Raw genomic sequence first — 25,665 nt, 5'->3', positions numbered from 1 at the left:
GAAGGATATAATATTATCTGAGTAAACAGGAAATGAATTGCAAGCAACTGCCAAAACTCTAGAAATGACAGAGACCTCTGTCTGCCTGGACAGTCACCCAAGGGTTTCCTCTGCAATGTTGGGGCATCCATCTTCAGCCTACAGGCCTAGAGTATCTTGCAGACTTTTCAGTGAGGCAGGAAATTTTAAGGACTGTATCACCTTATACTGGCAAAGTTCATCAGTTTCTTTCCTCTGTGTCCTGCAGAATGTATGGCAGACTGTTCAGTGAAGAAACCCTGAAGGACTGTCCCATCTTGTTTTGGCAAAGCTAGTAGTCACTTTCCTGTGGGTCCTGCATGTCCAGTCTGCACAGCACACTGTCAAGCAGTCAAGACGAAAGCAGCTTCTTTGTTCAATGGCTAACCTTGCCAGAATGAAAGCAAACTCTATAAGGATTTTCTTTGATGCCTATCATCTCTGAAGTGAATTGGTGCTGCCAGGAGCAGGTGTGTCTCCTTGTCATGAAAAACCTTAAGTTAACAAAACATTTAAATACCATTTTCTATAGGTCTTTGAGGTGTGTGAAGACCATTTATCTATCTAAAATATATCTCTGTATGATCTTGAAAACATGCCTAACATATCTACAAATCTGATTGCTATAATTGACTAACTGCTGGCCTATGTATCCTAAACAGTTTATCATAATAGCTTTCAAAAACTAGAATTTTACCTTACATTTTTAAAGGAACTGCATAGGTACAATATCTTAAACAATAGAAAGAGATATACAGTATAACAAAAATAACTTTAAATTTGTATTGATATACTATATTCCCCTAAATGATAACATTCATAACCCACCAAATAACCAACAGCATCCTACAACCCAACTCTTGGGAATGTGGACATTAGGAATTCCTGAGAAAATCTGAGATAATGGCCAAGTCCTGGGAAGACCAGCTATAAGCTTTGTTGATAGATATCACCTGTCAAGTATCAGGTATCCTCTGACCAAATCTGATCCATATTAACCAGGAAGGAATTCACAGCCCCTTTTTTCCTGAGGACACAAAAGCAAAACCATTTCTCCAAAGAAATGCATCTTTTAAGATCCATTTAACAAATACATTTTTTTACTTCCATTTTAAAGTTAAGGAATTCTTAAAATATCTAGGCTGGTTTATTCCAAGAGCTCCTCTTTCAATCCCAGGTCTTTTAGCAGCTGTCCTTTGCTTTTTGGCAATCAAAAAATTCAAAATCAGCACAGCACTATACAGGATCCAGACTCCCTGTGTGTTTCCCATCTTACATGGCTTTTTTCTTTTATATTACTTTTATTCTCTCTTTAAAGACTTCATTATTTTTAAACTATTTCTTTTCCTTTTTTTTTTTTGTTTTTTTTTTTCAAGACAGGGTTTCTCTGTATTGCTTTGGAGCCTGTCCTGGAATTTGCTCTGTAGACCAGGCTGGCCTGGAACTCACAGAGACCCACCTGCCTCTGCCTCCCGAGTGCTGGGGTTAAAGGCATGCGCCACCAACGCCCGGCTAAACTATTTCTTTTCATGATTGTCTATACCCATATTCTTTGTTTCTTAAGCATATACACACTGTAAAACAGACCTCTTTTCCTGAATATCTCTAATCTTTTTTGACAGTGTCAGTAAACTTTCAATCTGCTAGACTACAGCTGAGTCCTCCACGATGCTCTATCAGCTGGCTCGGCCTGTTTCTGGATGCCTAAAGCTTGCAGCCTGCTGAGAGGCCTACTTGACTAGCAACTGCATCCAATTGTCCCTACTGTAGGAAGCCACACCTGTACTGCTCCAAGTGTTTTTTCACTTAGCTTGACCTTCTACTTAGCACTGCTGACCGAGCAGCGGGGCCTCTTAAAGAAGCCACGTAGTTTTCCTTTTCTTTTTCTTTCTTTCCTTTTTCCTCTCTGCTTTCTCAAGCCTTGCATGGAAATTCAGGCCCATGTTGGTATGCCAAATGTAGTTGGTTTGATTTTTATTCTTTGACTCACATGGAGACTTATCATTACTTATGAATGCCCAGCCTTAGCTTGGCTTATTTCTAACCAGCTTTTCTTAAGTGAAATTATCCAGTCTATCTTTTGCCTCTGGGCTTTTAGCTTTCTCCGTCTCTGTATCTCTTTTCTTTCTTTCTAACTCCATTGCTGGTTGTGTAGCTGGGTGACTGGCCCCTGATGTCCTCCTCTCCTCCTTTTCTTGCTCCCCCATGTTCTCCTAGATTTCTCCTCCTATTTATTCTCTCTGCCTGCCACCCCCACCTATCCTTTCCTGACAAGCTCATTGGCTGTTCAGCTCTTTCTTAGACCAATCAGGTATTTTAGACATGCAAAGTAAGGCAGCTTCACAGAGTTAAACAAATGTAACATAAAAGAATGCAACACATCTTTGCATCATTAAACAAATGTTCTGCCGGGCATTGGTCATGTACGCCTTTAATCTCAGCACTCGGGAGGCAGAGGCAGGCAGATCTCTGTGAGTTCGAGGCCAACCTGGTCTACAGAGTGAGTTCCAGGACAGCCTCCAAAGCCACAGAGAAACCCTGTCTCGAAAAAACAAAAAACAAAAACAAAAACAAAAAAACCCACCCCCCCCCAAATTTTCCACAGCATAAACAAATGTAACACATTTTAAAATAATACTCCATAACAGACCACAGGGGGAATAGCATGGTAGAAGTGAGAAACTACGGAAAATGGGAAGGGGCTCTAGTCAGGGAGCAGAAAGGGAGAAAAATGCAGAAAGGGGGGTGAGAAGGGGAAACAGCAGTGAGGATGTCTGAAAAGTCATAGGAGATCGTAGACTAACTGTTAGCTTAAAATACCTGTAGTGTTTGTAAATCTGTGTCTATATACACAGATACAGTTTAAATGAAGCTTTCTCATTTGGGCTGCCTTTGATCCCCACAACCGTCATTGGTCATCTAACAAAACCCCCAATACAATGCATGAGCAGCCCTCTTTTGAGTTATTTTAACAGGGCTGCCCAGAGACTCCCAAAACATTATAGGCTAATTTTGTTGCCCTTGGTTGCCCCCTAGAGGTGGACGGTAAGTCGCTATTGCTGAAACACAGGATTGCTCCTCAAACACTAGATCAGAGGACCCAAGCCAGATCTGACTTGAAAGCCTCCCTGAGGACTACATTTCAAGATAGCAGAAAGCTCCAGTCAGTGCTGGCAAATGCTTTTAATCCCAGTACTTGGGATGCAGAGGCAGGTGGCTCTCTGTGAATTTGAGGCCAGCCTGGTCTACAGAGCAAGTTCCAGGACAGTCAAGAGTACACAGAGAAAGCCTGTCTCCAAAAACCAAAAGAAAAAAAAATACTTCAATAATAAAAATCTAAAATCCACTCAACACAGAGCATATTTCTCATTATCAAATTCCCAGAGAAAACTCCTTAGAAAACTAATTCAAAAGAATCTAATATATATTAGAAGGTGCCATGTGAGCTTCCAAAAGAGGGAAGCAACCAATAGTCCTACCCAGCTATGACATCTATGATCCACAGTAATGACCAGTGGGACATAATAATCCTAAAGGTGCCGTAGTAGCACACCTGCCTTGGTGGTAACCAACAACTCTCTAATTGGACTTAGGTCCTCTCAACAAGTGAAAAATCTTGCCTGACAATTGGCAACATAGCCACCTACTGAGTGTAGTGATGTCTTGTTTATACTCTGACAAATAAAGCCTGCCTGAAGATCAGAGGGTGCAGCTAGTCAGTAGTTAACCATAGAGGTCTGGAGGTCTGGAGGTCTGTATGGACAGACAGCAAGTGATATGGCTGGGTTGAGAGAGGAAGTAATAAGGCGGGAGGAGACAGGAACTCAGTCTTTTTGGCTGGGAAGTTATCGAGGCAAGCTGTGGCTGTGGCTTGCTCCTTTGTCTCTCTGATCTTTCAGCATTTCCCCCTATAGCTGACTCGAGGCTTTTATTATTAGAACTCACACCACAACCAAGGGCTAGTGATGCCATGGATCTTGGAGGAGAACCTACAACAGTCACTTTACTAAACCAGCACAACCCCTAACTACATTCTAGATATGTGTTGCTATACACACAGATAACCGATGGAAACCATTACAGAAGACCACAACCAATCAAAATGCAGAGTTACAGAGCACAGTTCCCACTGCTACATCTACAACATAACTCCTGCACCCAAGGCTCAGGGCTCATTGAAGACGGTGTGGGTGACAGAAAGAGTCAGAGAAACAGAAGTTTACTGTGAGGTTCTGTCTCCTGGAAATTCCAGAGAAGCTAAATACACGACGTCTCACCAATATGTCTGTCCAAGCATGAAAATTCATAAGGATGACACCAATAGACATGCTGACACAGAAGCAGGAATGTACATGAAGACAACTAGGAATGATGAGAGGAGAAATAGTGTCTTCTAGAGCAAAGTGCACTGATTGGTTATCCAATACAAAGCAATCCTGAGAACATACACACAAGTAATATTATACAGACGGAGCAGGGCTATTTAGGAATATATAATGTATTATATAATAGTAATAATTATATATTATATGTAATAATATACATAATATTAAATCTATATATGTGTATATATACCCATAATTACATATAATTGTGTTATATATTATATATAATATATATTCCTTATGTGTATATATTCTATGTATGTATGTATGTATTTGTACACACACACAAAACTCAGTTAAATAAAAGGTGGCCATGAATTTGTGAACAAGCAAGGGAGGAAATGGGAAGACTGTGGTGCTAGGGTTCCAAGGCCTCGTGCATGAGCCATCCTCAGCCCTTGTTTCCTGTGCCCACAAGGTCTCTCTAAATAGTCCCAACAGGCCTTGAACTCCAACCTCACACTCCCAAATTCTGGGGTAACAGAAATGTGTTCCCATGCTCAACAATAACATCTACCACCACCTCTACCTCCTCCTCCTACTCCTTCCCCTTCTCCCCTTCCCCCTCCTCCACCTCCTCCTTCTCCTCCTCTGTCTTCTTCATGGAATTTGCTATGTAGCAAAGCATGACCTTGAGACTTTTCACATTCGCCTCCAGAAAGCTGGGATTTCAGGTGTGTCCACCACACCCAATGCCTGAGGTGCTCCACCCAGAACCCAGTTTCATGAATGCTAGCCAGGTTTTAGTGTCAATTTGCCACAATCCCTTGAGTAGGAAGCCTTATTTGAAGTTTTGTCACCAGGCCTCCCTGAGAGACTGCAGGACTAGGAAGCTACATCCGGCGTATTGTCCAGAATATTTCCTAGCTTTCTCAGGCCTAGACAGATTTTTCTTTGGGCTGCCTGCTCACAAAAAAAGTGACATGTAGTCCTATTATTAATTATGAAAGCACAGCCTGTAGCTTAGGCTTGTCCCACTAGTTTTTACAACTTAAATTAACCCATTTCTATTCATCTACATGTTACCACAAAACTCCTGGATGTTGGGGGAAACCCACAGAAACAGCTACCCTGAGCAAGTGGGAGCTCATGGACCCCAACCAGACAGCTGGGGAACAAGCATAGGACTGAACAAGCCCCCCTGAATGTGAGTGACAGTTAGGAGGCCTGGGCTTTGGAAGCACATTTCACCATGAATGAATACTCTCTCAGCCTGGATACATAGGGGTAGGGTCTAGGCCCTGCCCAAAAGATGTGACAGACTTTGATGATCCCCCAAGAAAGGCCTCACCCTCCCTGGGAAGTGGAGGGGGAACTGATGGGGGCAAGGAAGAATGGGAGGGAGAGGGAACTGGGATTGATATGTAAAATAAGATTGCTTCTAAGTTAAATAAAAAAGATAATTATGTTCAAAATTAAACAAAACAATACAAAACCAAAAACTCCTGGCTTTTACCTTCTGTCCTGCATGTCTTGTTTCTTCTGCATCCACTGGTGACTCTGCCTTTCTTCCCAGAGTTCTGTCTAGAAGTCCCTGCTATACCTCCTGTCTAGCTATTGGTCATTTATCTTTTATTAAACCAGTCACAGTGGCATATCTTTACACAGTGTAATCAAATAATCTTGTAACATTAGGTAGCAACCAGCCAGCTCCCAAATAACCACACAGAGACTTATTATTAATTATAAATGCTTGATTGGTAGCTTAGGCTTGTTACTAACTAGCCCTTACAACTTATATTGACCTGAATTTTTTGTCTACAGGTCACCACCTGGTGGTACCTTTAAAGTACAGCATATTCATCTCCTACTTCCTCTGTACCTGGCTGGTGACTCCACCCTCTTCATCCCTACATTTGCTTTTTGTCTGCAAGTCCCAACTAAACTCTACCTGCCTTGATATTCACCATTTAGCCCTTTATTAAACCAGTGAGAGCAACAAATATTCACAGTGTACAAAAAGATTGTTCCACAGCATTTCCCACTTTTTATCTAATTAAAAAGGAAGTAAAGTTTTAGGCTTAATATAGTAAAATTATATATAACAAAAACAGTTATCAAGTAAGAATTACAGTTATTATATCCAGTCCATTTGTATTTGATAAATTTGGAAAAAAATATATTATCTATCTTATTTTTGTGAGTTTAAAGTTTTATAGCTGATTTACTTTTTGTAACTAAGGAAAACTGTAAGTTTAACTATTTAGTCTGAACTTCATCAAAGACCGCAGAAGTATATGATAGCCTCCAGAACTAGAATATCTGACAGACGTTTCTGAGAAGCATGGAATCCTGAAGGACTGTCCAACCTTGTCTTGGCAAAGTTTGGCAGTTGCTTTCTTTTGCATCCTGCTGGTGCAGTTTGGACAGTACACTGTCAGCAATTGAAGCAAGGGCAGTTTCTTTGCCTAGTGACTAGCTTTTGTCATGAAGAAACAAGCTCCATATGGGGTTTCTTTGATGCCCATCATCTTCTCTGAAGTAAATTGTGATGTCAGGAGCAGGTGTCCCATTGTCAAGAAAAACCTTATATTATTAAAACATTTAAATGTCATATTCTGTAGGTATTTGAAGTGTTTGAAGACCTTCTATCTCTCTAAATATATCTGTTTAGCCTTGAAAACATACCTAATATGACTACAAGTTTGATTATTAAACATAACTACTAACCTGCATTTCTTAATTATACATTACATTTTTTTTTCTTTCGAGACAGGGTTTCTCTGTGGCTTTGGAGGCTGTCCTGGAACTCCCTTGGTAGTCCAGGCTGGTCTCGAACTCACAGAGATCCGCCTGCCTCTGCCTCCCGAGTGCTGGGATTAAAGGCGTGCGCCACCAACGCCCGGCTTATACATTACATTTTTAATGAGCTGCATAAGCTCATTAAACAAGAGTAGAAACATACATACAGTATAACAAAAATAAATTTAAATTTGTATCAGTAAACCAAAATCCACACTAATGTAAAATATTTTGAGATTAATAATTTTTGGATTATTAAAACAGATTCAATAATCTACCCTTTTATCTGACCATTTCTATAGCATATCCCCCTTTTTTCCTTTAGAAAGTGGTCTTTGAATTTAACTCTTTTGTTTAGTATCTTTTCTGACTGTAACCAATAACATCTTGTAACCACTACCCCTTCCCCCAAATGATACTAAACACCCATAACCCATCTTTTGGGAATGTGGCCATTGTTTTCTCTAGAGTGCTTCCTGTTGTTTGTGAGCACTGGCATCTTGGGGGAAACTTGAGAAAATCGGGATAATGGTTAAGTCCTGGCTAGAGTAGTTTGAGAGGCTAGATCATCTCAGCAAGCAATCTTGAAGCTTTTCTAGATGCAGAACTGTTGAGGAAAAGTAACCATACATGGGATATGGATACAGATGGTTGTTTATTAAAGGGAAATCACATACGTGAGAAACCAATAACCAGATTGGCACTCGGAGAATCCAGTGTCAGTAGCACTCCGAGACCCAACCAGAACCCCCAAAAGAGAGCGAGTGCCCCTCTCCTCAGATCTTTATTCTACATGCCTGGTACACACTTGTGGCCACGCCCAAATAGGTATGGTCAGCGCCACAGGTACCTAGAGATCTCTCCCTACAATTCCCATTTTAGTCTAAAGAAAATATTTAGACTTCATACAAAACTGTCTACAAAGATGGCAAAATTTAAGTATGCACTAGGAAAAGGAAAGTACGAATCTACATCCTCAAAGTCTAAAGCCAGTAAAACAACCAGAGCAAATGGCAAGAACTACCTGTCTAGTCCTAGGATAAAGGCATAACCCAGATTGCTACAGAGTTGTCATGATCTGGAAAGTTCAAGTCTTGTGCCTAATATTTCTATCTAGGGAGAGAGAACAATAACTGTGACAGTCTAATCTTCAACCTCATCAAAGACCTGAGAAGGAGGATAACAAATTAGGGTAGGCAGGAAGTGCAGGAAGCAACTTCCAAAAGGTACAGTGAAGACAGAAGCAGAAGGCTACCTGGACAGTAACCCAAAGTCTCACAGCAGCGTAGGGGCAACCAGCATTGGCTAAGGCCTGGAGTATCAGACTGACCAACACAGAAGCGGGAGGTAGAAAGGCTGTCTCACCCTGACTTGGCAATGTTCAGCAGTCTTCTAATTTATCTCCTGCAAGCACAGTAGGACAGCATGTCCAAAGTCAGCAGTCAAAGTGGGGGCAGTTCTTTGCCCAAGAGACCATTAGCCGAGGAGACAACAGACTCCAGAAGGAGTGACATTGGTGCTCAACATTTTCTCAGGAATATCTTGATGCTGTCAGGAGCAAGTGTGTCTCATGTCAACAGAGCACTAATATCAAAACATTTAAATGCCATGTTCTGCAGGTCTATGAAGTGTTTGAAGATCAAAATCTATGTCTAACTAGTCCCATAAGTATAAGAATGTGGATGACTATACCTGTAATTCTTGAGAACCTAGTCGTACAAAGGCTTAAGCTTCCTAAATAATTTAGCAAAGACCAAGATTACAGCAATATAACTACACACACACACACACACACACACACACACACACACACACACACACATCTCTAAACCAGAGGTAGTAGAAGTGTCTTAATCTGAGGCAGAGCTATATAGTGCAACATGATAGAAATATACTAAGTTGTGTCAAAATACAAAATGTCTTAAACATATGTAAAAGCATATATACATAGAAGATGATAAGGATATTTATGCACCAAACATCATAAATAGAAAGAAAACCTTACACAGTATGATGAGATATAATATACAAAATATCCAAGAAAGGAATACAACTTTATCGTACATAAGTTATATCATACGAGAATCTATAACAATGTAAATTGTCTATAGCTAATAATCACCAGGGTAAATCATAAGACATAATAATATACTTATATCCCATCCTAACCATATCTTTCCCATCCAAACCCTAAACTTATCTAAAAGAGATACCCAAGCCTGAACACCTCCTTCCAATCACAACCCTAAACAACTGAAAACTAACCCTAAACAGGTGTAAATTATCCCTTAGTGTCAACAGTAGGGAAAGGGAGTGTTGTATTCTTAGAATTACTTCCTGCTGAAATGGGACGATGATAACCTCATGGGATCCTGTAGGGAGAAAATTTTAGAGTAACAAAAGTCTCAAGTGGACTAGCTGTAACATTTGTACCTATCTCTGTTCAATGGGAGATGCTTGACTGAAGTTCTTATCTGGAGCTCTGGCCAGAGTGTAATAAGAAGACACACCATTTCAGCTAGCTAGTCTGGAGTTGTCTAGAGTGATATAGTCCCAAACCGGTTTTAGGGTGGTAATTGTCAGTTGAAAGGCATTAAGTGGATCAAGTGGAATTGATGAAGTGGGGCCCCATTTTCTTTCTGGAGAGTTCAAAGATTGCTGTTAGGAAATTCTGTGGAGAACTTAATCATTAATATCAACATAGAAACTTCAACTTTTATAGTTATTCATACTGAGAAAGGCAACAATAAGGAAGATAATAAGTATGAGGGAAATTAGACTTTCAGAGAAAGAACCAAATATAGACAAATGACAGTCCCTAGATTTTGTTTTCTTCTGTCTTACATTAATTGGCTTCTTGATATAATACAGAAACTCTGAATTTTATTTTAATAACATGCTTGCATTTAGAGGAGGAAAGCCAAATCCAACTCCAAAGCCAGCATTAGTTTAAGTGAATTGGGACTAAAAGAATACTAGGGGGCTGGAGAGATGGCTCAGAGATTAAAAGCACTGACTGCTCTTCCAGAGGTCCTGAGTTCAATTCCACACGGTGGCTCACAACCATCCATAATGAGATCTGGTGCCTTTTTCTGGTGTGCAGACATACATAGAGGTAGGATGTTGTACTCAAAATAAATAAATAAACCTTTTATAAAAAGAATACTAGGAAGTAAAGAGAAATAGATTTTTGTATGGAAATAGTTTCAGAGTTTACCATATGACAGATTCTCCTTTGTTTGATGGTTCTTTTTGGATACTATCCTCTCTTTTTTAGGTATCTACACGTTCAGTGTCATTTTGCTTTCTGGAGATCGGTTTTCCTGTTAAGACAAGAACAAAGCACTCCCCTTCCTTTGCGAGGTTTCCATGCAATTTGTGGGATATGACTTGGTGGATGACCTGTCATTTTTCTCATCCCAAGGTTTCTCCTGTTCGAACTGAATCTTGATCAACTTTGATGGTATCCAAAGCTTTCCTTCTCCTGTGGAAACAAAGGTGAAACCCCTTCCCCAACGTAACTCGTATCCTGGTTTCCATACTGAGGTCAATACATCCTTGAAGTACACTGGCTGATTTAGTTCAGAAGTTTGTTTTTTTTTTTCCTATTGTCCAGTGTCTTTCTGCAACTGTTTGTCCTTTCTCATTAGCATTAAGAAAGCTTAATGTTGGTGAATGCGATGACTAACCAGCAGGTTGCCTCTGCCTCCATGCCTCCCCCCAACCCCCACTGCTGTGTCTTCCCTGCTATGCTGGGATGTCCCTGACTAATGGTAAGACAGAATAAAACCCTTCTTCCCTTTATTTTTTTATTTTTTATTTTATTATTATTATTTTTTTTTTTTTTTTGGTTTTTCGAGACAGGGTTTCTCTGTAGCTTTGTCCTGGAGACTGTCCTGGAACTCACTTTGTAGACCAGGCTGGCCTCGAACTCACAGAGATCCGCCTGCCTCTGCCTCCCAAGTGCTGGGATGAAAGGTGTGTGCCACCATGCCTGGCTTGGAGGATATACCCCTTTGATTTTTAATTTTTTACTTTTTATGTATCCTGGATAGGGACAGTATCTGGTGTAGCTGGAAGATTGTTTCCCCCATTCTATAGCTGTCTCTTCAGTTTGCTTTTGTGGAAACAAAAACACAACCACTTCCCCAAAGTAACAAATCTTTTGAGTTTCATTTTGAAGTCAAGACATTTTAAAACATATACGATGGTTTACTCCAGCAACTTTTATAAATCCAATGTCTCTTAGAGAAGCTGTCATCAGTAATCAAAAAAAAAAAAAATCAAAGACAATGCAATAACATATAGGATCCAGACTCCCTGTGTATTTTCCATCTTTATGTGGCTTTTTTATATTACTTTATTCTTCTTTTAATGACTATTATATTTAAACTATTATTTTTTATGACTGTCTATACCCTTTATCCTTTCTTTCTCAAGCCTTTGTACACTTTTCAATACTCTGTAACCCACTTAGAGGTTTCTGTTGTCTGGATCTGTCTTTACTGTGCATCTGTATTGTTCTCTGTTTGCATGAGACAAATCTTAAGTTGCTATGTCAGCCATGGGTGCGGCTCAGCTTGGTGCATGGCCCTAGCACATGGTTAGTGGCTGGCTTCATCCCACAGGCAGCTGCCGGCAGATGCATCTCTGTACTGCAGCTGGCATGAGACTGGGAGCTTAGGAACCCATGTTTGGCTCCATTTTTGTGTGCTTAGAACCCTTTCTTAAGCTTTCTTAGGTTTTATGTGGATACACATTGCCCCACACTAGACATTTGTAGGTGAACCTTTCTGTCCCACCAGTCAGCTCCCAAATAACCACACAGAGACTTATTATTAATCATCAATGCTTGGTCACAGGCCGGGTGTTGGTGGCGCACGCCTTTAATCCCAGCACTCGGGAAGCAGAGGCAGGCAAATCTCTGTGAGTTCGAGACCAGCCTGGTCTACAGACCGAGTTCCAGGGCAGGCTCCAAAACAATACAGAGAAAGCCTGTCTCGAAAAACAAAAACAAACAAACAAAAAGCTTGGTTGCTAGCTTAGGCTTGTTACTGACTGACTCTTGCAACTTAAATTAACCCATATTTCTTATCTATGCCCTACCACATGGCAGTTCCTTTTCTCAGCATGCTCGTCTCCTGTTTCCTCTGCATCTTGCTGGCACCCTGTCCTTCTTCCCTGCATTCTCCCAGTCTGGTTCTCCTGCCTAACTTCTTCCTGCCTAGCTATTGGTCAGTCAGCTCTTTATTAGCAATGAGAGCAACACACCTTCACAGTGTACAGGATTATTCCACAGCAACAGCCAGTTTGGTTTTGATAACACATATGCACATCAGAGGGTAGGAAATAAATCTAACCAAAATTCAAGGGCCTTCTACCTCGGTGAAACTCCAGGTGTACAGTGGTGTGGAGCATGCAGGCAGGGATATTTCTACTAAGGTAAAGAAAAATCTATTTCACCTGGCTCTTGCCGCCACTAAGATAGAAACACAACACTTAGCCTATTTGTATTCTAGAGACAACACATTCTTCACTTGGATATGTTATTCTAGCCCATATACCAACTGACTCAAAACTGCTTACAGAAGGTTCTTTGATAGGTCCTACAGGCTGTGCAGGCTGCTCTACCACTTGGGCCATATGATCCAGCAGACCTAATGATACTGTCAGTGGCAGATAGGGATGCTGTCTGGGGCCTTTGGCAGGCCCCTATAGGTTAATCACAGAGGAGACCTTTGGGATTTTGAAGAAAGGCTCTGCTGTCATCTGTAGACACTATTCACCTTTGAGAGATAGCTCTTGGTCTGCTATTAGGCATTAGTGGAAACTGAACATTTGACAACGGTCCACAAGATTTACTGTGGGACCTTGAACTGGGTGTTCTCTGACCTACAAATTCATACAGTAGGATGTGCACAGCAGCAATCCATTATCAAATGGAAGTGGTATTTACATGATCAAGCCTGAGCAGGTCCTGAGGACACAAGCAAGTTACATGAAGTAGTTGCCCAGATGCCTATGGTTTCTATTCCAATTATAATGCCATCTGCTGCCAAGCATCGAGCTATTGCCTCATGGGTCTTGCCCTATAAACCGTTGACTGAGGAACAGAAGACTGGGTCCTGGTTTACTGATGGTTCTTCACACTATGGAGGCACTCTCCAGAAGTGAACAGCATTGTAAACTCTTTCTAGCACAACTGTGAAAGATACATGTGGAGGAAAATCTTCACAGTGAGCAGAACTTTGAGCAGTACACATGGCCATACAGTTTGTTTGGAAGGAGGGATGGCCATATGTGTGATTGTTCACTAATTCATGGGCTGTGTCCAATGGATTGGATGGATGGCCAGGGACTTGGTAGTAGCACGATTGGAAAATTGGTGAGAAAGACATCTGGGGAAGATGTGACTAAATCACTCTACATGGGCAAAGAATGTGAAAATAATTGTGTCTGTTGTAAAGTGTCACCAAAAGGTGACATCAAAAGATGAGTTCAATAATTAAGTAAATATGAGCCCATTCTGTGGACAATCAGCTTACTTCCCCAGACATTCCTGTCATTGCCCCATGGGCCCATGAACAAAGTAGCCATGGTAACAGAAATGGAGGTTATGTGTTGGCTTAAAAACATGGACTTCCACTTACAAAAGCTACTTTGGTTATAGCTGCTGCTGAATGTCAAATCTGCCAACAACAGGAGTCAACAAGTGGGCCCTCACTATGGCACCATTCCCAGGGGTGACAAGTCATCTACTTGGTGGCAAGCTGATTACACTGAAGCACTTCATATGAAGGGAACAGCACTTTGTCCTTACTGGAAAAGACACTAATTCTGGCTATGGATTTGCCTTTCCTAAATGAAATATTTCTTCTAAGACTGCCACCCAGGGACTCAGAATGTTTTATCCTGTAGGCAGAGTTTTCTGTCTAGACCACAGATCAGTTCTGTCCCCCCAGTAATTGCCCAAATAACACAGAGACTTATTATTAATTATAAATGTTTGGCCAATAGCTTGGGCTTGCCTTCAGCCAGCTCTTACAACTCAAATTAACCCATTTCTATTAAACTATGTGCTGCCCTGAGGCTCATTTACCTCATATATGTATCTCCCATCCTTTCCGCTCCGCAGCTCATGGCATCTCCTCTGACTCTGCCCTTCTTCTCCCCAGCATTCTCTCTGCCCTAAAAATCCTACCTAGCTATCAGCCAATCAGCTTTTTATTAACAATGAGAGCAAAATGTTTTCACAGTGTACAAAAGGATAATTCCACAATATTATTCAATGTCATGGTATTCCACATAGCATTGTTTCTGACCAGATAAGCCACTTCACAAATAAGAAAGTTCAAGAGTGCAGTGGGCTCATGCACATGGAGTTCACTATACCATGTCCCCTGCCATCTCGAGGCAGCTGGCTTGATAGAATAGTGGAATGGCCTTTTAAAGATACAGCTAAAACAAAAGCTGGATGGCAATAGCCTGAAGGGTTCTTCAGGAGGTTGTATATGCTTTGATTATATATTTACATACATACACACACACACACATACACACATATCTTATAGCCAGGATTCACCGATCCAGGAATCATAGGTTGGAAATGGGAATGATTTCACTAACTATCACTCCTAGTAGACAAACAGGAAAAATTTTGCCTTTGGTTCCTGATTTGGAAGTTTTGGTTTCAGAGGAAAAAACAGACATGGCAAACATCTAAATGAATTAGAAGCTAAGACTTCCTTCTGACCACCATGTCCAATAACAACCTAATCCCAACAGGATGACAAATGACTAAGAACTTTCAGGAATGAAGGTATGGTTCACCCCTCCAGGTAAAAAAGCAAGACCTGCTAAAGTGTGGCTAAGGGTAGAGGAAATATGAAATGGGTAGTAGGGAAAGATAATTATAAATCCCAGCTAAGGCCATGTGACCAGCTGCAGGACCGTGAATTGTGTATGTGTGTGTGTGAGGGGGTGAGACAGGGTTTTTCTGTGTAGTCCTGTCCTAGAACTCAATCGGTAGACCAAGCTCATCTCAAACTCAAAGATCCACCTGACTTTGCTCTGCTGGGATTAAAGGTGTGAACCACCACTGCCCAGCCCAGCACTATGAATTGTAATGTGACCAGTGATAGAATCGTGGATTGTCACTGACACTCTTTTGTCTTAGTAGTGAAAACTATGTTTGTATATATATCTAGTAGATATATGTGATTTTATTTAATATCACATTTAGGGTTTCTATTTCAGTAAAGATATCACATCTACAGCAATAAAGGAAAGCACTTATTTGGGGCTGGCTTACAGTTCAGAGGTTCAGTCCATGGTCATCATGGTGGGAGCATGGCAACATGCAGGCAGACATGGTGCTGGAGAGGGAGCTGAGAGTTCTACATCTGAATCCTGTAGTATGCTTTCTCATCAGAGTTTCTTTCTACTACCAACCCTCAAAAATGATATAAAGACTTAATATTAATTATGAAAACTCTTATAACCCAAATTAACCTGTTTCTATTAATCTAGAATCTAGGCACCTAGATTCTAACCCTCTGAGTTCCTCTCTTCCCAGAAATCCCACCTATTCTTTCCTGCCTAGCTATTGGCCAGCCATTCAGCTCTTTATTAAACCAGTCACAATGACACATCCTCACACAGTGTAAACAAATGTCCCACAACAGGATCCAAAGCAGCAAGAAAAGAGTGTCACACTAGGCCTGGCTTGAGCATCTGAGACATCAGAGTATATCCCCAGTGACACACTTTCTCCAACAAGCCACACCTCCTAACAGAGCCATTCCCTATGAGCCTATGGGGATCAGTTTCTTTCAAACAACTACATTTAATGTAACATCAATTGCAATAATATTAGCAGTTAAGTGTTGTAAACTATACTGTCATATTTAACTTATGAGACATTAAACATTCCTCAAACAACTTTGATATGAAGCCCTTTGGACCCTGGAAGATTGTATTCTGACCTGAAATAACAGGTCATTCTTCAATAACATGTTCCTGAGAAAGAAGACCAGGGGATGAAAAAAGAAGAGGAAATTTTGGAATCAGGAGGTACTGAACAAGCTAATAGCTCTTATAAACAAGTTTATTAAAAAATACATCTTGCGCCGGGCGTTGGTGGCGCACGCCTTTAATACCAGCACTCGGGAGGCAGAGGCAGGTGGATCTCTGTGAGTTCGAGGCCAGCCTGGTCTACAAAGCTACACAGAGAAACTCTGTCTAGAAAAATCAAAAGAAAAAAGAAAAGAAATACAGTATCTTATATACAGGTTTTTAGGGGGTAATGAGGCAGAGTCAGCAGTACAGAGTCTACTGTACAATGGGATGTTGCACAAAGGAAACACAGGGATTCTCAAGTGCTCCACAGACCTGGCACTCAGCTCTGTGGCCTAGGGACTAATAAACACAGACACAGCTACCCCTTCAAAGCCAGGTGGGGGATGAGGAGAGAGGGAGTGGGCATGTTGAGTTCCTAGTATCCAAAAGTTGAGCTCTCAGGACATGAAACAGCTCCTGTGTAGCAGGCTTTCCTGGACCACCAACCAGCCCCCAAATCAAGACACTGAGACTAATTATGAATAGTTGGCCTTAGCTTATGATTGTCCCACCAGCTCTTATAACTTAACCTGTTTATCTTCATCTGTGTCTTGCCTTTGGGGCTTTTTACCTTCCTTTCATTCTGTATGTCCTACTCCATGTCTGGCTGGCCCCAGGTGTCCCTCTTCCTTATTCTTTCTCTCTTTTCTATTCTCCTGAACTTAGATTTCTCTGCCTCCTCTTTATTCTCTCTGCCTGCCAGCCCTGCCTATCCCTCTACTGCCTAACTACTGGCCATTCAGCTTTTTATTAGACCAGTCAGCTGTCATAGGCAGGCAAGGTAAAACAGCAACACACCTTTACATAGTTAAACAAATGAAGCATAAAAAAGACTTAATATTAATTATGAAAATTCTTATAGCACTGTACATAGTTAAAGTAAAGGTACTGGCCCCAGGCCATTACTGGTCTTGTCAAGCATACTCTGGGTTCTACCTAAGGAACTAAATTCCTTCTCCATACATCAGGGCTTCAGGGAAAGTCCAGGACCAGCCTAACTCTCAACAGTAGGGAGATTCAGATGATGGTCATTGGAGTTGTAAGATTTGGTGTTTTCTCTGATTAATTTAATTGTGCTTTTGAATGATTGCTTATTTGCCGATGTTTACTTGATGCTATAACATAGTAAATATAACTTGCTATGATAATCATACGAGTTTACAATTAAGAGATTTGAAACTGTCTTTTGGGTTTTGGTGGGGGGGGTTGTTTTGTGTTGTTTTGTTTCTTGATGTCTTTGTTTTTGAGACAAATTTCCTCTGTTGGTGTTCTGTTACTTGGGACAAGAGAGACACTGCAGGATGCAGTAAGTTTAGCAACAGCAGCAGGGAGAACCAGCCTCTGGTTCTTTTAGCAAGTCAATTCCTGCATACCAAAATCTCTTATCTAATCTAGGAACTATCTGAAGATATCATTACCTAAGTAAAGACAGTCATTGTAAGAATTCCAAGTTTGCCAGGTATGTCGCATGACTGTGTCATGCTAAGGTTCTGAAATTCCCAAGAAAAGGCAACCCCATAAATCTCAGATAACAATCACTGATTGAGATTACTTCAGGGCCTAATTATATGCCAGGTGCAACGACACTTCTAGTTTTTCCTCTACATTTATCTGTGTGACCCTGGCTGTCCTGGAACTCACTCTGTAGACCAGGCCGGCCTCAAAACTCAGATCCCCCTGCCTTTGCCTCCTGAGTGCTGGGGTTAAAGTTATACACAATCATACCCAGCTGAGATTTGAGACTTTAAGTATTTGGATTTTTAAGGATTTTGAGGGACATGGTAGATTATATTTATAGTGTGAAAAACAAACAAATATGAGACTTAGGGGGCAAGGTTATAGTTATTAAGAATTATTTTATTACCTTAAAAATACTCATTTATTTGTTTGTTTATTTATTTATTTGAGTTGGAGAGATGGCTTAGTGGTTAAGAACATTAACTGCTCTTTCAGAGGACCCAGGCTCAATATCCAGTACCTACATGGCAGCTAACAACTGTCCTAAACTCCAGTGGCAAGAAGCCAATGTCCTCTTCTGCGCTCTGTGGGAACATGTGTAGGGAAAACACACACACACACACACACACAAGAGAAAACTCTTCCAGAATGTGTGCATCTTAGCATCATCCTCATTTTTAAAAAGTTTATTTGCACACGTCCTTAACCCCAGCACTTGAGAGGCCAAGGAAGGTGATCTCTGTGAGTTTGAGGCCAACCTGGTCTATGTAGTGTGTTCCATGTTGAGTTCCATGTTGAGACCTGTCTCAAAGAACAAAATATATATATATGCATTGTATAGGCTTGTGTGCATATGTTGCAAGATATTTGTGTTGTGGAATATTTGTTTACATTGTAAAGATGTGTCTTTGCCAGGGTGCCTTCTGATTGGTTTAATAAAGAGCTGAATGGTCAATAGCCAGGCAGGATGTATAGGCGGTACTTCCAGGCAGAGAGAGGAAGGGGAATCTAGGCCCACAGGAGATGCCAAGAGACACAGAACAAGTCAGAGGTACAGAATAAAAGAAAGGTAAAAAGCCACATGGTAGAACATAGATTTAAAAATATGGGTTAAATTTAAGATACAGCTGTAAGCTGAACGTTCATAATTGATAGAAGTCGCCATGTCATTATTTAGGATCTGGTTGGCAGGACAGAGGCAGACTCATTACATATTTGATCACACTATATGAAAATGTCTGTTTTACCTCAGCTTCCCAAGGCACCTTCTGATTAGTTTAATAAAGAGCTGGATGAGCCGGGCGTTGGTGGCGCACGCCTTTAGTCCCAGCACTCGGGAGGCAGAGGCAGATGGATCTCTGTGAGTTCGAGGCCAGCCTGGTCTACAAGAGCTAGTTCCAGGACAGCCTCCAAAGCCACAGAGAAACCCTGTCTCGAAAAACCAAAAAAAAAAAAAAAAAAAAAAAAAAAAAAAGAGCTGGATGGCCAATAGCTAGGCAGTAGAGGAGAGACAGAACTTCTAGGGAGGCAGAGGAACTCAGGGGAAGAATCTGAGTGGTGGGTGGTTCACCAGCCAGACTCAGAGGAAGTTGGACATATAGTACTAAGGGGAGGCCACGAGCCACATGGCAGAACGTAGATTAATATGTAGTGGAGAAATCTTTGGTGCATTGTAAATATGTGTCACTCTCATTGGCTAATAGAGAAGTGACTGGCCTATAGCTGAGCAGGAGAGATTGGGCAGGAGAGCCAGACTAGGAGAATTCTGGGAAGAAGAAGTGCGGAGTCACAAGAGTCGCCAGGAGACTCAGAGGGAGCAGGACCTGCTGGAGGACAGGTAAAGCCATGGGCCAGCGGCAGCACATAGGTTAATACAGATGGGTTAATACAAGTTGTAAGAGCTAGTTAGGAACAATCCAAAGCTAAGGCCAAGCTTTCATACCTAAGAAGAAGTCTCTGCATCCCTATTTAGGAGCTGACAGTCCAAAGAAAGACCTTCTACATGCCTACATGAGAGTATCGTTTTTTAAATGCCATCTATGTGTAAAGCTGACAAGGGTGAATTACTATGGCTGGCTTTGAGGTCAATTTGCACAAATTAGAACCCCCTGAGTAGGTAGCCTCACCTGAAGAACTATCCTGACTGACTTGGGAAGGCAGTCCTTATCATGGGTGACTGACTTGGGAAGGCAGTCCTCATCATGGGTGGCACCTCATAGTAGGAACCAAGATTTTAAAAAGGCAGGTAGCAGGTTTTCTTTTGGGCCACCAACCAGTCCCAGATCATGACACGGAGATGTATTATTAATTACGAATGGTCAGCCTTATCTTCTGCTTGCCCCCCTAGCTCTTATAACTTAATTTAACCTGTTTCTCTTCATCTGTGTTTTGCCATGGGGCTTTTTTGGGGGGGAAGGTTTCTCTATGCAACAGTCCTGGCTGTTCTGGAACTCGCTCTGTGACCAGGCTGGCCTGGAACTCACTGAGATTCTCCCGCCTCTGCCTCCCAAGTGCTAGATTAAAGGGGTGCCCCACCCCTGCCCAGCTTGCCTCAGGGCTTTTTACCCTCCTTTCATTTTGTATGTCCTACTCTGTGTCTGCTTGGCTGGTAAATGGCAGGCTGGCTGGCCCCAGGCATCTCCCTTTCTTCCTCCCTTGTTCTCTTCTCTCTCTTCTTTCCTACTTATTCTCTCTGTCCACCAACCCCGCCTATCTACTGCCGAGCTATTGGTTGCTCAGCTTTTTATTAGACCAATCAAGTGCCTTAGGCAGGCAAGGGAAAGCAGCAACACTTCTTTACACAATTAAATGCAGCATAAACAAATATAACACATCTCTATATAGTTAAAGTAATATTTAACAACAAAGGCATTTTAGAAGTTAAGTTTCTCTTGTCTTTTGTTCTCTGCCTTTACCAATATCTATATCTGTGTGTGTGTGTGTGTGTGTGTGTGTGTATACTCATTCCCTTGGTTCTGTTCCTCTTGAGAAACCTGACTGAAACAGTACCAACTGAATCATATCCCCAGCCCAGCGCCCCACCCCCCTTTTTTTCAGAACACCATCACTGGGGAGGGGAGCAGGTGTCAGGTTTAATCTACATGAATCTTTACAGGCACTTTTCTTTTTACAATTTTATAAAGGATACTTGAGAAAAGTCAAAGTGATATATTTCATTTCCCAAGTCTTGACTCAGTTGCTTCTTAGCGCCAAGTTCATGCTCTGCTCCAGATGCAGGCAGCCGGCTATCACCCACACTCCTCAAAAATGTCTGGATAGTGCCGAAAAAGCACTGGTGGATCCCAGTCACCTCGAACTGGGGCTCCAGGCACAGCCCGGATCCCAGGCCTACGGCCACGACGTCCCCCTGAGCAGGACCGGTGGATCCATTTGTGACTTTCCATTGCAAACTTCCTCTTGAATCGCATGCCGCACTCTGGGCAGGGGAAGGGTCGCTCACCTGAGTGTGAGCGACGGTGGTTGATTAGTAAAGAGGGGTATGCGAAGCAGCGCCCACAGTCCACACACACATGGCGACGCTGCTTGGCCTGCACATCTGGGCTGGCTACCGGGGCAGGAAGCTGTGCGTCAGCCACCTGGCCTGGGGACGCTTTCGTAGGTAGCTGTACTCCTGCAGAGGACTTGGTAGCCATGGAGTAAGTCTTATGTTCAACCACCTCTTTAGACTGCAACTGAGCAGGAGTCTCTGCTGGCCTCTCGGAGCCCTGCTCCTTCTCATTTGAAGTGTCTCCTGGGAAACAAATTAATTATATTTTAAAACTTTCACTAGGAAATAGCTGCAATCCCAGCATTTGGAAAAGTTGAAGCAGGAAGAAGGCCATGAATTTGAGACTAGCAAGGCCTACATAGTGAGACCTTGTCTCAGAAACCCAAAACAGGATAGCAGGATATGGCCAGTCAGAACTACAAACATAAAGCAAAACAGGGGCTGGAGAGATGTCTCTGTGCTTAAGATCGCTTGCTGCCCACTTTAATCCCAGCACTCGGGAGGCAGAGGCAGGCGGATCTCTGTGAGTTTGGAGCCAGCTCTGGTCTACCCAGCAATTTCCAGGGCAGTCTCCAAAACAATACAGAGAAACCCTGTCTCATAAAACCAAAAAAAAAAAAAAAAATCGCTTGCTGCCTTTCCAAAGGACTGGAGTTCAGTTCCCAAAACCCACATCAAACACCTCACAGGCATCTGAAACTTCAGCACCAGGTAACCTCATGCCTCTGGCCTCACTGGGCAGCTGCACTCATGTGCACATGACCCCATACAGACACACACATTTACTTGTAATCAAAAATAACAAACATCTTTAAGAAACAAGTTTCACCGGGCGGTGGTGGCATACGCCTTTGATCCTAGCACTCGGGAGGCAGAGGCAGGCAGATCTCTGTGAGTTCGAGACCAGCCTGGTCTACAAGAGCAAGTTCCAGGACAGCCTCCAAAGCCACAGAGAAACCCTGTCTCAAAAACCAAAAAAAAAAAAAAAAGGAAAGAAACAAGTTTCAATAAAACATTAACACTTTTGCATAGATTACCCTAGATTTTTACCCAGGTAGTGCTAAAATATACTGCCCAGTGACTAACACAAAGGCTTTGTTGAAAGTCAAACAGTTAAAATTTCCTTCTTCATGTGTCAAATGGGAAAATAATGGTTTCTTGACGTCACAGGATTATTAGGAGGATTTAATACATACATGCTTGTTGATAACTTAGAAAATGCTCAGGAAACAGCAGTTACTGTTGCATTTTGTGTTTTGGGGGTTCTTTTTGTTGTGTTGGTACAGTGGTACTTGTACAGATTAGGTGCCGTATCTGCTTCAGATTTCTTCGATTCAGGGTAGCAATGGGAGGAGCCAAGCTGTCATTACACCAGCATTTTTCTCATGCAGCACTTTGTCTTGAGAAATATGATAGGCAGACCTGAAACCAGCTCAATGTTTGGGGCATTTTAGGGCATTCAGGAGGGGGTACTGAGACAAGGTAGCCTTGATTGGCCTCAAATCCACCTGCCTTTGCTGAGTGTTGGGATTAAAGGTGTGTGCCACCACGACCAGCCTTAGTCGGTTTTGAAAAGGGAGAAATGAACAGTATTTAACAAACATTTGGAAACCTAAGTTCTTTGGGCTCTAGATTCTCCTACTCTATTCTTAACAGGACTGCTCTTGAGAGTTTCCAAAACTCTTAACAGGTCGGCTCTTTCCCTTTTGTATCTGACACATGTTGTCTCTCGAAATTCTGTAGGGATGCTGGAATGGGAAATCTGAAAGAAAACTTTACTAGAGAAGAAACCCCGGACAAACAAGATGCAGGAGGACCTGGGACAACCCCTCACCTCTCAGAGCTCCTCCTAGAATTTCCCCTTCCGCAGGATCCTGGGCGGCGGGGCTCCAAGCCTCACTCTCCTGTTCCATCCAAGAGATGAGGGCTGGTTTGGGGCCCGGGAATCCTGAGAGAGAACAGGGGTCACAGTGCTGGTCTGAGCGACTGACCCGGGCAAGATAGCATCCCACTAGGGTGAGGGCGCCTTCTCAGAACCTATGCTCAAATCAACCAGGGTCGGGTTTGCGATGCTCTTGCCTGAATGGAGACTCCCGAGGAAGCCCTAGGAATGGAAGGTGACTGATGTTTCTGGTGGAAAAGTGCAGGATTAGGGCTCACAATCCACTTGGTCGGTCTACAGCATCTCCCATGTGAACCCCCGAGGAGGGTTGGGGGGTGGGGACAGGGCTCTGACCCGGGCCTCACCGAGCGCGCCCAGGAGGCCGTAGGTCTCGCGCATCACATCCCGGTACAGGGCTCTCTGCGCGGGCCGCAGACAGCCCCACTCATGCGGGGAGAAGTACACAGCCACGTCCGCGAAACTCACGAGCTCAGGCTTCCTGAAACCAGGACAGCTCTCCGCGGGCATCGGCACCAGCAGCGGGGCAGGGGGTGGCGCCATCGGAGCTCCTGCGGGGGCAGCGGCTTTGCCGCCCAGTTTCCGGCTTCCAGCCTCGGCTTCCCCCGGATGCCACGCCCCTTGGTCACTATCGCCCCCAACGGGAGTGGAACAAAGCGAGCAGCGAGTGGCCGCTGAGGACTGCAGGGCTTCGGTGGAAACTACTTAGGCTCTATGTTTCATTCCACAGCCGCTCGCACACAGACACGACTCGGGTGAAGGAACCCGAAAGATGCCTTCAGTAAACATGGCGACGGCCTGGCTTCAGTTGCTAGTGACGGCACTAAGACGCCATTTCTCAGCTTACCAAATATGGCACTTTGGGGCTTCCGCTGCCCAGAGCGCCCCATTTGCCCTTAAATACAATGGCCGTGTCAAGAGGGTTGGTGTGCAGTCGCTGCGGCCGATGATTGGCTGTAAGTGAAAGGAGCAGCTGTGCTGCAATTGGCTGTGGAATGGCGGGATATCTCAACCTAGTCTGAGGACCTGAACATTGTAGGGAAAGGGGGCCAGCCAAAGAAACACACCCTGAGCAGAGCCAAAGAAACACACTTTGGCCCTGCAACCAGAACCAAAGAAATGTACCCTGACCCTGAAACCAGTGCCAAAGGAACACACTTTGTGCCTGGAATCAGAGCCAGTGAAAGAAATGTACCCTGGCCCTAAAACCAGAGCCAAAAGGCTAAAAAGGACCAGAGAAAGAAACACACTTTGGCCCTGAAACCAGAGCCAAATCTGACCCTAATCCTGTGCAGAAAACTAACCAATCCTCGAGCAAAGGTCTAGCCAATCTGAGCTCAGCATTGAAATCTGACCAATCCCTACTCTGGAAAAACTTCCCCACCCCCAAGAATCCCTATATAAACCCTGTGTATGTTCAGCTTGGCTGGTCCAGCTGCCTTCCAATAAACCCCTTTGGATGATCTTCGGGTGAAGATCTTCTTTTGCAGGGTGACAGAGCAGAGGCGACCCTGGGCAGAGCAGAGCAGAGCAGAGCGATCAGCGCTGTAACACTTGCCCGGGGAAACCTTCCTTGGCAGAGCCGAGTTGTTACACTCTGCTCCTGGCTCCCCGCTCTCCGCTCCGAGAGCAGAGCTGAACTGTAACAACTTCGGCCGGAGAAACCTCCTGCCTAGCAAAACTGCTACACTAGGCGAACATCCCCAGCTGGAAGACCCTGTCCTGCCGGAGCAGAGCTGATACACGAGAGAAGCCTTTCTCTGAGGCAAGGCTGTAAGCTGCCAAACTTACTGCAACCTGTGGTTGTCCTTGGCTCCCAAGTGCCAGAATACCTGACCCACTCCTGTTCCATCCTGTCCCAACCCATCCTGAAACGCTTACAGATTCTTCCCTTCCAATAAACCCCTTCAATGAGGTTTGGGTGAAGACCTTCTTTTGTGGCAGAGCAGAGACGACCTTGGGCAGAGCAGAGGGAGCAGGGCTATAACACTTTTGCTGGGGAAACCTTCCCCTGGCAGAGTGGAGTTGTTACACTCTGCTCTCCACTCCTGGGAGCAGAGCTGAACTGTAGCAACTTCACCCGGATTTTCCCCTGCCGGAGCAAAATTGCTACACTGGGCAAACATCCCCAGCTGGTAGACCCTCTCCTGCTAGAGAAGAGCGGATACACTGGGGAAGCCTTTCCCTGGGTCAGGGCTGTAAGCTGCTATGCTTTCTGTGACTCCCGAGTGCCAGAATACCTGACCCACCCGATCCAGCCCGAAATGCCTACAAACATCCCTGGTGCCCGAGGTTAAGGTTGGGTCTTCCGGTGTCCCTACGTGCTTCCTGCTAATGGCAAAGCCTGGGTGTTATATCTTAGAAACCACGTTCATGATCAGAGAGGAACTTACTATGTAGATCAGACTGTATTTGAACTCAGAGATCTGCTTGCCTCTCTGCTTCTGTTTCTGGAATTAAAGGAGTGTTCCACTACTCCTGTATGTAACAGTTTTTTAAGAGATGGAGTGCTGGTGTTTATGGAAAGATAAATAAGT

At 43.2% G+C, this 25,665-nt stretch overlaps 1 protein-coding gene across 1 annotated transcript; it reads right to left on the bottom strand.

The window, feature by feature from the left end:
- Positions 1-20,792: 20,792 nt before the first annotated feature.
- Positions 20,793-23,895, bottom strand: LOC101830025 (zinc finger protein 688). The gene is made up of 3 exons (XM_005064362.4): positions 23,476-23,895; positions 23,063-23,176; positions 20,793-21,471 (listed from the first exon to the last, which is right to left on the bottom strand). The coding sequence occupies exons 1-3, from the start codon at positions 23,669-23,671 to the stop codon at positions 20,969-20,971; spliced, it is 813 nt and encodes a 270-aa protein (XP_005064419.1). The 5' UTR covers positions 23,672-23,895; the 3' UTR covers positions 20,793-20,968.
- Between the last annotated feature and the right edge of the window lie 1,770 nt (positions 23,896-25,665).

Source organism: Mesocricetus auratus, unplaced genomic scaffold (genome assembly GCF_017639785.1).
Source record: "Mesocricetus auratus isolate SY011 unplaced genomic scaffold, BCM_Maur_2.0 Super-Scaffold_4256, whole genome shotgun sequence".
In the NCBI taxonomy this organism is placed as follows: domain Eukaryota; kingdom Metazoa; phylum Chordata; class Mammalia; order Rodentia; family Cricetidae; genus Mesocricetus; species Mesocricetus auratus.
Note: the sequence above shows the minus strand (reverse complement) of the source record. Positions and strands in the feature narration are given on the sequence as shown.